General features: G+C 40.9%; 1 protein-coding gene across 1 annotated transcript in view; it reads left to right on the forward strand.

The window, feature by feature from the left end:
• LOC124776765 (glutathione S-transferase-like) overlaps positions 1–14383 on the forward strand; it is a 335310-nt gene that overhangs the window by 316731 nt on the left and 4196 nt on the right. The window contains exon 5 of the mRNA XM_047251904.1: positions 844–986. Within this exon, the coding sequence (XP_047107860.1) occupies positions 844–986 (143 nt within the window). The remainder of the gene's footprint in view (positions 1–843; positions 987–14383) is intronic.

Below are 14383 nucleotides of genomic sequence, written 5' to 3' on the forward strand. Positions count from 1 at the left end.
CACTAGTGATGTTTTGTTCTTGTGTCGCTTTTTGTGATGACAAGTTTAAGTGATCAATGTGCAGCTGTTTTCTACTTTGTAAAATTGCTGCTGAAACCATTCTAATGTTGAAAACAGCTTCCCAAGATGACACTATGGGGGAAAAAACATCAATTGCATGAGTGGTTTGCTTGATTTAAAAATGGCGACTTGTCGACTGATGACAAATCTTATTGTGTGTCTCCATAAATTGCCTGAATCAATGGAAATATTGAAAAAATTCAAGAGCTTGTGCTCACAGACTGTCAACAGATTATTGATCAACTGTCAGATACTAGTGGGTTTTCTTGGAGCTTGGTTCAGTGAATTTTAACAGAAGATTTGTGGCAGACACGAGACAGGTTATTCCACCATGACAACACACCTGCACACACAGCCATCTCTGGTAGACAGTTTTTGGCTAAACATGGCTTGGTTCTGCTGCCCCATGCTCTTACTCACCTGACCTGGTTCTGTGTGGCTTTTGCTTGTTTCTACGCATGAAAAGTGACACTGATTTGACAGCATTGAAGAAGTCAAGAAAAAAACGAGGGAGGAGCTGTCAGCCATTTCTAAAGATGACTGCAAAAATGTCTTGAACAATGGAAGCACTGGTGTGACAAATGTATTACTTGTAATGGAGAGTATTTTGAAGGGAATAAAGTTGTTTTGCAAACAATTTGAAAATATATAGCTTTTAAAAAATAATTCCAGTTTCTTTCTTGGGGGGGTATGCCCTCATAAGTACAATTAACAGTATTGTTTTCATTTATATTTCTTTGCCTTCGAAAGTCAGTTATAATGCTTATTTCTTTTGTTATCCAGCACTTTTCCAGTACAGAATGGAGCCTGATCCTCTGCGGAAAGATGAAAGGAAGCAGACTCTCCTCAAGGAAACAATACCATTTTTTCTTGATAAATTTGAAAAAGTACTAGAGGAGAATGGTGGATTTTCAGTGGGAGGAGCTGTAAGTGAATATTGAAACATGCGACTCTTTCCATGGAAAATTTGAAAGTACTACTCCATTGTGTATGATTATTTACATATTTAGTACACCCTATTTTTTCTTCTGATGTCTTGAAATTGATGCAATGCACTTGTGATTCAAGTGTAATAGTGTTTCACACAAAACCTTGATTATGGTGACAAAGTCATCTGTAGTGTAGCACAATTTCAGGCTAGGTGATAATTTGTGAACTGATGAAGCCCACCTAAATGAATATAAAATACAGGTCATAACAACATATTGATCTACAGACACTCCAAATCTTCATTCATCATTGGCAACATTTACTCCATACTTAAAACACACCTGTATGACAGTATATGAATGCTGCTTAGCAACTGGTCGACCCGTTTCTAATTTCAGAAAGAATCCATTCTTGGTGTCATTCACTTCATATATATTAGACTTTTCAGCAACCTTGAGTTCCCATTGTTTATTATACTTTTTTATAGAAGTAACAAAAATTGCTAGGTGAATTAAGAAACATTTATTTATTGCATAACAAAGAATTCTCACACAAGTATTTTGTAGCATATTATGTACATATAGTGTAAATCAACCATCAAAAATACAGTGAGGCCCTAATGTAGCTATTATCTGCACTTGTATGTAGAGATAACATATGGCCAGTACATTCTGTAAATATTTGAGAAATTGTTTTATCTTCTTACATCATACCATTTCACCTTGGATTCTGGATGGGTGAAATACTTAAGGCAGTAATGATCCTGTTATATCTCTTCTTAGTATTTCCATATTGCTAATTTTCTCCATTCAAACATTCCTTTATTTTACCAACCTGCTTCATCATGAATGTTATTTTACTCATTTGCCATCATACATTAAATTTATGTTATGAAAGTCACTTTAATTTGGTGTTTTGATGTCTATGCATAGATTAGCCTTTGATTGGCTATTAAAAAAGAGAAAAAAACATATAAAAACATACAGTCTGTACCTACATGTACCTCCACACAGTCACCATCCAAATTCCATTTGCCATACTGTGACACCATCTTGTTTATCTTTTCATCAAAGAATGTTACCATCTGTTGCTTCAGACAGTTGTTGAAGGCTTCCTTGAGTTCATTGTCCATCATGAATAACCAGCCAGCCTTCATCTTGGAAAAGTGGTGAAAGTTGCTTGGTGCCAAGTCTGGACTGTAAAGAGGAAGTTGAAAAATCTCCCAGCCAAAAAAACATGAGTTTTTCTTTGTTTTGATTTGCAGTATGAGGTTGCACATTGTCATGAATGAGAATTATTCCTTCGGTTACTATCTTGCGCCATATGTTTTGGAATGACTTTCGAAGTTTTGTGAGAGTGATGTTACAGTATTTTCATACATTACTGTCATGAAATCTGTTGTCAAAATTCCTTTGTGATCCCAAAAAATATCTGACCATCATGTGTGGCTTGACAATGTCAGCTTGCATTTTATGAGCACATTGGAACCATGAATGTGCAACCACTGTCTGGACTGTTCCTTAGATTCAGAGTTCATGTATTGTACCCATACCTCATTCCCAGAGAAACTCTCCTTTCTGTATTAAATATTACCTTCTTTACATTTAGAAGTAAACATGCAAAGTAATTCATTACTGCATTTGAATGTTGCACAGATTTCATAAGTTCATACCACCCTTCTAGCAAGCACAATTCTAGTATGGAATATATTATGGGTATAATAAGTTTGTATTGGTCTTCTGTGATGGGAGGAGTCAGATAATAGGTGGAGGCCTTCTGCCAAGCAGTCACTGGCATTCTTAACAACAGTGGTGGAACCTTTGTCTGCATGTAGGGTGATTAGGTCAGGATTTACTTTGAAGTTGTATGTGGCTGATCTTTCATATACTGAAAGGTTGGTGTTCTGAGGAAGGGACCCGGGGAAGGATGATGAAGCTAAGTTGGAGGTAAGTCATGTCAGGCAGGAAGGTGACCAGTGGGTGGTTAGGTGGGACAGGTGGAGGATCACATTTGGGTGGTGGTATGAACTGGAAGAGGCAGGGTTTAATTTTGGAATTAGGATGGTTTTGGTTCGAGGGATTTGTGGCAAAGAAGTGTTTTCATTGCAGGGATCAGAAGAAGAAGTGTAGGTCTTTGACAAATCCAGCATGGTTAAATTTGGGTGTAGGGCTAAAGGTGAGGCCTTTAGGTAAGACAGAAACTTCTTTGGAGCTGAGGGTTTTGGTGGAAAGGTTAACAATAGTATTGCGGGAATGTTTTGGCTCTGGATTTGGTGCAGCATGGTGATATCCACTACAGGACAGCTGGGAAATCTGGGAAAAACTCAGGAATTTTTTCATCTTGGAGAAAACCAGGAAAAATCTAGAAATTTTTTAGAATTTTGGGAATTTTTCTGTATCCCATTACTGCAAAATAATACTGCAGCAACAAAATATAAACAAGAGAAGAAAAAAATAAATAAAACTTAAGTTGAAAAGGAAATGAATCATTTACAGTAACAAAACATAGTGCACACACAAGTGTCTGCCAACAGCAAAATGCGTCAAAGGCCTTAGGACAAAGACTATGCAATACTTCATAACAACCAACTGCTTGTGTCGAGCATGACATCACAACTCTTTACATTAGATTCGTTTGAGCAGTTGCTAGGAGACTCTTGCGCAACCACAGTTGAGTCACGTATGAATAGTACTCCCATTCTGGCTATTAGCTACCGGTATGTCAGCAGTTGCAACAAGCAGACGGATGCCACATGGAAAAATTTTTTTGGTGCACCCAAGCTGCCAGATTTGTGCATAAGCACAGCACTCTGAACTGCAAAGAAGAGGAGGCAGTCTCCATGTGACCAGTGTTTACATTCAGTTATTTTGCTGTTTCCTCTTTGCTTACAGTTCTCACATGAAATGAAAACAAAATGGATTTCTGTGGACAGGAGTTATCAAGTGAATTGAAATACATTCACATAGTTACAGGAAGCTAAATATATTATTAATTGCATTGTTCTGATTTTATTTTATTTCCACATTTTTGGGAATCAAGCATTAATTGCCTTACGGAACAATAAAGTTATTTTTGTTGGTTTTCTAAAGAAATTTGTATGTTATTAATCTTTTCCACAGAGGCAGTCAATTTATTTGAAACAAAGTGTTTTATTCCACACTGTAGGCTAGTTTCAACTGTTCATTTTCATCTTCTGGTGCATATGGCAACATGCCATCATGGAGAACCAAACATGAGATAATACAGTACTGGTATTCCAAGAAAATTTGCAGCCTGATAACCACACAAAAAGAGACCAATATTATATGTGAAAGCTTAGCTTCTCTTGTAGCTTATTAATCTTCAAGACCAATATTATATCTGAAACCTTAGCTTTTCTTGTAGCTACACTTTGTGTATTAATTTATACCATTAACTTTTTCCTATTTGTGTATTTGCACTGCTTAGCAGTGATGTTGCTATTGGCTGAATACATCACATGGCCCATGCTATGAATATCTGCTGTCATTGTCTGTAGAGATCGTATGACATGAGCTATGATTGGCTTACAAAAGCGCACCACAGTCTTAATTTTAATGCTTCAGAAACTAACATGCTGTGTATGATGGAATTCGAATTTATACTCTCACAAAACAAAAATATGCAGTGTACATGTTTCTGCACATCAAAGATCTATCTGAAATGCTCTTTTGTATGCTGTCACTTAAAACAGAAAAAAAAAAATATTTTTTACTGAGAAATCTGGGAATTTTTTTTCTTCGTCTGCATATACATCCTGTGGAGAGTTGGTAAGGAGTTTTGGGGGATGTGGCAAATTGAAAATGTCAGCTAGACAGCTGCTGTGAAGGGTGGACGAGGGGGAACAATTTGGGTACAATAGGAGTTGAGTAGTAGTGCACCGAGGTGACAGTAGGATGTCAGCAAGTTGGATAACTCATGGAGGTGAAACAGTAGGATGTCAGCAAGTTGGATAACTGATGGAGGTGGTGTGTGGAATGCTCCTCCAGGTACTGGAGAGCAAAGGATTCAGTTTCAGAGATGTGACGTGTGGATAGGGATTGCAGAGTAGTAGTATATTGTGGAGGGAGCAGAGGCGGTTATGGGATGCCTGTGCTACGGAGATGTGTTTTTGTAGTACCAGGTTTGTGAGGGCCAGGGATTGACAGAATCTGAAAATGTGTAGGTCATTGTGAAAGGAGGAGTGCGATCCTGAGAAATGAATCTTTACAGTTAGGCCGGTTGGGGGGATTCCACAGTTTAGGCAGAATTTGAGAAACAGGATGTGGAACTTGGTTTTAGCTAGGGAAAGGGATACTTTTATGAACTGGTGCAGAAAAATGGGGCAAGGATCCACTGTGGCAGAAATCGTGTAAAGGACTGGGAATGATGCAGAAATGGGCAAAATAAGTGTTGATGGTTGTGAGAGGCGCTGGATAAGCAAAAAGATGCACAAAAGATGCGTAAAAATACGTAAAGACATGCATAGATACGCAAAAATACGATCAGATAGATAAAAATATGCACAATCACACAAAAATATGCAAAATACACTAAACCGTGCAAAAATATGCACAAATACGTTAAAAACGGACAGAAGCATGGGTGGAAAGGAATGGTGGTGGTGGTGTTGTGTGTGTGTGTGTGTGTGTGTGTGTGTGTGTGTGTGTGTGTGTGTATTTATTTTGCGATAAGCAAAGAAAGAGGGAAGGGGCATGGGTTAGGTTGAGGATCAAAAGTTCGTGTGTGGAAAGAAAATGCTAAAGTACATCAGGATGAGGGATGAGATGGGATCAGTAGGAAAAAATATAATTATAACTGTCAGAGGGGCATTAGAAGCTGCATCACCAATCCGGGTGGTCACGAACTCTGTGTTGTGTGCAGATAATCGTTGATACAGTGTGGCTTGGAAGTAGATGCAGCTTGGTGGGCAGGAAAGAAGAGAAAGAATGGACACTGAGAAAAGTAATTCTATAGAGAAGAGTAACAAAGCAAACATCACCATGTTGTAGGATGGAAGGAAGCCATTTGGCAAAAACCAAAAAATGGAAACTTCAGGTAGGAATATCAAAAATGTAGTGACAGACAGATTGCTACTTACCATGAAGAAGACACGTCAGGTTGCAGACAGGTACAATTAAAAGACACTTACATAAGGCTTTCGACCACAGCCATCATCAGTAAAAGAGGAAGACACACCATTCACACATATAAGCAAGCACACATCTACACACACACAACTGCCAACTACAGCATCTTGGGCCAGAATGCAACTATCACATGGGATGCAAGTAGCAATCTGGAGGACGTGGAGAAGGGGAAGGGATGGTAGTGTATGGGTGGGGAGACAGACAAATGCTCTTTGGTGGAGTGTGCAGGGACTAGTCTGCCAACAGGCACAGCATCAAAAGATTCTGGGGCCGGGAGATGGGGAAGAAAGGAGCAAAAAAGGAAAGATTGGCTGATGCATTGGCAGAGGGCTGCAAATAAACAGGGTGGGAGTTGAGAGCCGAAAAGAGATGATAGGACAGAGGGGGTGGAAACTGTTGCATGAAGTGTGTGAGGACACTATGTTGCCATCAGTTGAGGCTGGAATAATTATGGGAAAGTGTTGTAAGAAACTCCCATCTGCATGGTTCCGAAAAGCTTGTGATGTAGGAAAGGATCCAGATAGCTCATTACTGAAGCAGCCATTGAAATAAAGTGTGTTATGTTCTGCTGCTTGTTGTGCCACAGGGTGGTCTACTTTGCTCTTGGCCACAGTTTGGCGATAGCCATTAATCCTGGTGGACAGCTGGTTGGTAGTCATACCAATATAAAGATCTGTGTAATGATTGCAGCAGAGCTGGCAAATGACATGGCTGCTTTCACAGTTGGCTTGGCCCCTGATGGGACAGGATAAACCTGTGACAGGACTGGAGTGGTGGGTGGGTGGATTGGGCAGGTTTTGCACCTGCATCTTCCTCAAGGATATGATCCTTGTGGCAAGGGGGTTGGGACTGGGAGTGACATACAATGGAATATGATGTTATGGAGTTTAAGTTGGCAATGGAACACAAATTTAGGAGGGGTGGGAAGTATTTCAGGTAGGATGTCCCTCATTTCAGGGCACAATGGTAGGTAATCACAGCCCTGGTGAAGAATGTGATTCAGTTTTTCCAGTCTGGGTTGATACTGTGTGATGAAGGTGACACTCCTCTGGGGCTGATTCTTGGGGTTGCTAGGAGGATTGGGGGTTTGAGGGGAAAGGGCTTGAGAGATCTGTTTGCAGACTAGGTCTGGGGGATAGTGCCTGTCTGTGAAGGTCTTGGTGAGACCCTCAGCATACTGAGCAAGAGACTTTTGTCAGTGTGAAAGGGATGACAGCTGTCAAAATGCAAGTGCTGTTGGTGGTCGTTGGGTTTAATGTGGGTAGAGTTGTGGATGGAGCCATCAGATAAGAGGTGGTCAACATCTAGGATAGTGGTACCCTGGGTTGAGGAGGACCATGTGAAGCGGATGGGAGAGGTGTTAAGGTTTCAAACGAATGAAGATAGGGTGTCTTGGCCCTGAGTCCAGATCATGAAGATATCATTAATGAACCTGAACCAGACTAGGGGTTTGGTGTTTTGGGATGCTAGGAAGGTCTCCTCTAGATGGCCCATAAAAAGGTTGGCATAGGAGGGTGCCCATGGCTGTTCCATGGATGTGTTTATACACCTTCCCTTCAAATGAGAAGTAGATGTGGTTTAGGATAAAGTTAACAAGGTGTATGAGGAATGAGGTAGTGGGTTTGGAGTCTGTAGGATGTTGGGAAAGGTAGTGTTCAATAGCAGTAAGACCAGGGACATGGGGGATGTTCATGTATTGGGAGGTGGCATCAACAATGACAAGTTGGGATCCAAGAGGTAAAGGGGTAGGGATGGTGGAGAGTTGGTGAAGGAAATGGTTGGTGTCTTTGACGTGAGAGGCTATATTAAAGGCAGTTAGTTGGAGGCGTTGGCTAATGAAGGCCGAAATTCTGGATAGGACCTAAGACTGTAAGCAGGGATTTGCAGTATGTGTTGGACTTCTAGGATGGGATCATTCTGGCAGAGTTTATAGGTGGGGGAGTCAGATAATTGGTGGAGGCCTATTGTCAATTAACAGCAGTCATAGAACCTTTGTCTGCAGGTAGGATGGTTAGGTCAGGATTTGGTTTGAGGTTGTATATGGCTGTTCTTTCTTATACTGCAAGTTTGGTGTTCTGAGGAAGGGACCTGGGGAAGGATGGTGAAGCTAAGCTGAAGGTAAGGAATTCCTGGAAGGTGACCAGTGGGTGGTTAGGTGGGAGGGGTGGTGTATCATACTTGGATGACAGTATGAACTGGAAGAAGCTGGGTTCAATGTTGGAATTAGGGTGGTTTTCGTTGGAAGTATTGGTGGCAAAGAAGTGCTTGCATGGCAGGGATCAGGAAAAGGAGAGCAGGTCTTTGACAAGTTAAATTTGGGCATTGAGCTAAAGGTGAGGTCTTCCTACTCCAGTCCTGTCACAGGTTTACCCTACCCCATCAGGGGCTGGGTGGGCCACATGTGAAAGCAGCCTAGTCTTTTACCAGCTCTGCTGCAATTATTGCAGAGCTTTTTATATTGGCATGAGGACCAACCAACTGTACACCAGGACGAAAGGCCACCGCCAAACAGTGGCCAAGAGCAAAGTAGACCACCCTGTGGCACAACATGCAGCTCAACATAACACACCTGATATCAGTGGCTGCTTCACTACCCAAGCTATCTGGATCCTTCCCTCCACCACCAGCTTTTCTTAACTGCGCAGATGGGAGTTATCCTTAAAACACATTCTCTGTTCCCGCAGTTATCCCAGCCACAACCGACAGTAATATACTGTCCCCACACCCTGCACCCAACAGTATCCACCCCCTCTGTCCTATCATCTCCACATTCTCATCTCCTACCCTGTTCATTTGCCGCCCTCTGCCAATACATCCACCTGTCTTTCACCGCTCCTCTCTTTTTGCTTCTATTTTCCCCACCTGCCTGCCCCAAAATCTGACTTTGCACCTGTTGGCAGTCTAGTCCCTGCACGCACCATCAGACAGTGTTTCTCTCTCTCTCTCTCTCTCTCTCTCTCTCTCTCTCCCGACACAGACACTATTATCCCTTCCCCTTTCCCAACTCCTCCAGGTGCTTGCACCCATGCATCCTGCAAAATAAATAATGTAAAGTTAGTGTTTTTCGCATAAATTTATCCTGAAAATATTTTGTTTTCCTAAAGATTAGTTAAAAATGTTGGTACCCACAGTGCTCACAACTTATGGTAACTTAACCTCTATGTGACAGTATTAACGAGGGCTTCCTTTGAAATCTGAGGCACACTTTCAGTGAGTTCAGAACTTGTGAAACAGTATCTTGCATGCACATTTCTGATAATGTGTTGTGCAAATTCATCAATCAAATCTGAGTCTCTTCCTTGTTCATTTTCATCCCACACACCTGAGAATTTTCTGCACCATTCCCTCTTAACTTCATCACTCTTAATCCCACCCCATTGCAGGAAGAAATGGCAGATGTACCTCACAACTGTTGGAAGATGCAATAGCCCCATCTGTTTTAATCACTTCCTGCTTAGACACCGATGAATGAAACAGACAGCTGACTGATACAATACTTTGATACTGATACTTTGTAGTCTCCTTTTCCAACCTTGCAAGGGTCATAAAATTACAAGTATATGTTTATTTTTAATAGCCGATCAGAGGTCAGTTTATGTACGTACACTGAAGAGCCAAAGAAACTCATACACCTGCAAAATAACGTGTAGGGTCGCCTGAGCATGCAGTAGTGCCACCACATGATGTAGCATGGACTCGATGAATGTCTGAAGCAGTGATGATGATGATGCTGGCTTGTGGGGCACTCAACATCGTGTTCATCAGCACCCGTTCCAGTTCCAAATCTCTCCATTTCCAATCTCAGCACTTCCTGAATGATGATGATATAATGAGGACAATACAAACACCCAGTCCCTGGTGGAGAAAATCCCCAACCCAGCTGGGAATAGAACCCAGGACCCTGTGATCCAGAGGCAGAAACGCTAGCCGCTAGACCATGAGCTGTGGATGTATGAAGTAGTGCTGGAGGGAACTGACACCATAAATCCTGCAGGGCTGTCCATAAATCCGTAAGAGCATGAGGGGCTGAAGAACTCTTCTGAGCAGCACGTTGCAAGGCATCTTAGATATGCTCAATAAGGTTTGTGTCTGGGGAGTTTGGTGGCAGCGGAAGAGTTTCAACTCTGAAGAGTGTTCCTGTAGCCTTTCTGTAGCAATTCTGGACATGTGGGGTGTTGCATTGTCCTGCTGGAATTGCCCTAATCTGTCGGAATGCCCAATGGACATGAATGGATGTACACATTCAGACAGGATGCTTACATACGCGTCACCAGTCAGAGTCATATCTAGACATATCAGGGGTCCCATATCACTCCAACTGCACATGCCTCACACCATTACAGAGCCCCACCAGCTTGAACAGCCCCCTGCTGACATGCAGGTTCCATAGGTTCATGAGGTTGTCGCCATACCTGTACGCTTCCATCTGCTTGATACAATTTGAAATGAGACTCATCTGACCAGGCAACATGTTTCCAACCAACAACAGTCCAGTGTCAGTATTGACGGGTCCAGGCGAGGTGTAAAGTTTTGTGTCATGCCACCATCGAGGGTACACGAGTAGGTCTTCGGCTCTGAAAGCCCATATCAATATGTTTCATTGAATAGTTCATACTCTGACACTTGTTGATGGCCCAGAGCATTGAAATCTGCAGCAATTTGTGGAACAATTACACTTCTGTCACATTGAACAATTGTCTTCAGTCTTCGTTGGTCCTGTTCTTGCAGGATCTTTGTCCAGCCACTGCAGTGTTGGAGATTTGATGTTTTACTGGATTCCTGATATTCATGGTACACTCATGAAATGGTCGTATGAGAAAATACCCGCTTCAGCACTACCTCGGAGATACTGTGTCCCATCACTCATGCAGTGAGTACAACACCACATTCAAACTCACTTAAATCTTTATAACCTGCCACTGTAGCAGCAGTAACCGATGTAACAACTGCACCAGACACTTGTCTTATGTAGGTTTTGACGAGCCATAGTGCAGTGTTCTGCCTATTTACATACCTCTGTACTTGAATATGCTTGTCTATACTAGTTTCTTTGGCACTTCAGTGTATATGTCTTGTTCTGTCAGTGTTTTTTATATGTTCATCTTTCCAGAATATAAAATTATTAGTGATTCAAGAAGGTGCAAAGGATGAGGATAACCTACTCAGAGTTCCATTTCCATTCAGGAATGTGAGAAAATAAGAAGAAAAACTGAGAGAACAAGATGAAAAAACAAGAATCTGAAAATATTCAGTTAGTTGGAGGCAGGAGTAGTATTGTCACAAATGAGCACACGAGGAAGCTGATGGGCAAATGAAAGAAAGAAATTTTTTCAGTTGGAAATAAAGTATAACATATATGTTAAAAAATTAAAAATGAATGTAAATGAAATCTCTCTCTCTCTCTCTCTCTCTCTCTCTCTCTCTCTCTCACACACACACACACACACACACACACACACACACACACACACACACACACATATACCAAAATACAGAAAAAGAATTCCAACCATAGCATGCAGTGTTGGAATTGGGTTAAAACAGAAGAGCTGTACATAGACAATGGGTGTGAGCAAGTAGGATATTGGTAAATGACTGAAAGAATGAATTACCTGTGACAAATAGGCTACACAAAAAGATCAGCATTAATTTAGCATCAAAGGTGCTTTCTTTTAGCATGGTAAACATAATTGTTACAAATTCAGTAAGTAAGTAGTTTCAATCATTTCCTTTAGAACTCCATGATAATATGATCTTTCTACACTAAATTTGTAGATGTGTTCACTTCTCATTTTGGGCTAATGTGTTATGTGAATGTGCATAGCAAGAAATAACTGATGTCAACTGTTCAAGGATGATCTGGATCAAATGATTTGTTATGAAGAGGTCAGCAGACAAGTTTTTAGCCCACACACTGCCTGTTGTGTGACCTTATTACAATAAGACAATAATGTGTGCCACTGGCACTACTTTTGCCCAGCATGTGGTGCATTTGGAAAAAAATGAGATAATGTCATCAGATTAGTTATTACTAAATGTAGTGTTAGCACTTTAGTCCACTGGTCCCTTCATTTATCTTTTGTCATGGCAATATTGTAGGAGGGAAAAACTTAGTGTATCTGTCTCATTGTACGGTTAAGGGGTGAGTGAAAAGTCAGCACATACCAAATGAGATGAGAAATGTTCTACAATAAATCCTTATCCACTCAGGAAATGGTTACACCTCTCTGCCATCCCATTTATGTATACTCATGGCTGAACGAAGGTAAGCAAAATTTATTAAAAAAGATGACATGTTACTTAAATCCAATGTGTCAGTGATATGTTGAGGGACAAGCAGACAAGCCTCTTTTTAGGATTTGTGTCAAAAACTGCCAATGAGTACCAAATGACTTACCTGCATTTCGATGTTTCACTAACACAGAAATGTGTCTGAACACTCCTTTCTTCTTGTTCACTTACGCAGTTGTAAGCTTCTGTACCACACTATCAGTATACACATCCATCAAGTGGCCATCAATTCCATAGCCAAATTTCAGGTACTTAAAAGTGGCAGCTCTTCATGAACGCACAGTAGGCTGGTATTAGTAGGGGAAAAAAAGTTAATTGCATCCCTGAAAGCATGCTACCTTTTAAGTCTGATAGCTGTTTGAAATGTGAATTCATCTTTTACTGGTTGTGGCTTTCCACTGGGCTTGTATTTATACCCAAGTTGTAACAGTTCCCATGTCCCTTCTCAAAGTTCACAAGAGCAGTAATATTGTGTCATATATATCAGATCTGAATGTCACATGCCTACCTAGCAATTTTCATTTTCAAAAGCCTTCAGGGGTCGGAATTTTCACAAACAACAGTATGACTTGTACACAACAATAGTTCTGTTCAACTGTGAACCATGCATAGTGTCAGTTACATGTCCCAGCTGAAAATCAAATATAAAATTTTATTTTGTAACATTTATGTAAAAATAGTAGTCCAACATGTAACTTTTTATCTACCTGAAAATCTCGTTTCTTATTTATTTTCACAATTTTACTGATATGTTTGCTACAAGTTGAGTACCTGGCATTGCCTGGGTATGTATTTATTTTATTGTGAATCATGAATTATGCTCCTTTGTCACCCCCATCCCAACCCCTTTGAGAAGTAGGTGTTTCTTACCTACACCATGGTTCTTTCCAGAAAGTAAGTGACATAGGTGCCAAGTACGGTTGAAATTAACCTGTGGTTTAGGAGGAGATGTGGAAGATACCAGGTAGTTATAATTAAAGTGCAGCTACTCACAAATGTCCAGTGTGAGTTGTAATTATCGCATGGCAGAAAAACTTGGTATATATGCTGATGTGTTAATGCAGGAACCAGTTTATGCTGGAAAAAAAATTAGTTCCAATTTTGGCCACAAGGTGCAGATCTGGCACTATACAGCATCTCGTCAATGTCTCCAGTGTTCATATTGAACAAATTGTGTAAGCAACAGTTAATAATAAAATCAACATTATGCCTTTCTCACTTGTTTGACCTTTTCTGACTATGTCCTGTTCCTAATACATTACACAGGGAAACATTTCTGGAAGTCTTTCTTGCATTCACAGCACCAGATTTGTATGTGGCGGCCACAACTGGATCTAATTTTTTTCTGCCATAAATCAGTTCTGTGTTACCAAGTTTCAATGCCATATAATTATGGCAGCCCACACTGGAACTGCACTTTCATTATAACCATCTTGTACAGACATACACTTTTATAATATGTATGGATTGGGTTACTGAGAAAGAAGTGTAGTTGAATAACAAATAAATCTTCTATTAATTCATCTCCTTCTTCTCTCTCTCTCTCTCTCTCTCTCTGTCTGTCTCCTCCTCTCCTTTTCTTGCCATTCTCCCACCCTCCATCTATCCATCTCCTACTCTCCCTCCTCCCCCCCCCCCCCCTCCCGTCTGTCCATCGCCTCCTTCCCCCTTCTCTCTCCACATTATCACCCCCACCCTAACAGGAGGTTGCTGGTCAGTTCTTACCTCAACAGTATTTTTTTTCAGACAGCAAGTAGTATATGTACCAACTTTAGTTGAAATTGACCTAGGGGTTTTAGAATGGGTTTCCATCCATAGCTTTGCCAGTGTACGCACATCACATATCTTTAACATATTACACCTTTATCTTGTGCAAATTTCACCCTGCAGTTTCATTTTCATGTGGCTCAATGTTTATGCTGTCATCCCTCCTCAACTGTGTGTTGTATGATGAT

This window comes from Schistocerca piceifrons, chromosome 2, assembly GCF_021461385.2.
Source record: "Schistocerca piceifrons isolate TAMUIC-IGC-003096 chromosome 2, iqSchPice1.1, whole genome shotgun sequence".
Classification (NCBI taxonomy): domain Eukaryota; kingdom Metazoa; phylum Arthropoda; class Insecta; order Orthoptera; family Acrididae; genus Schistocerca; species Schistocerca piceifrons.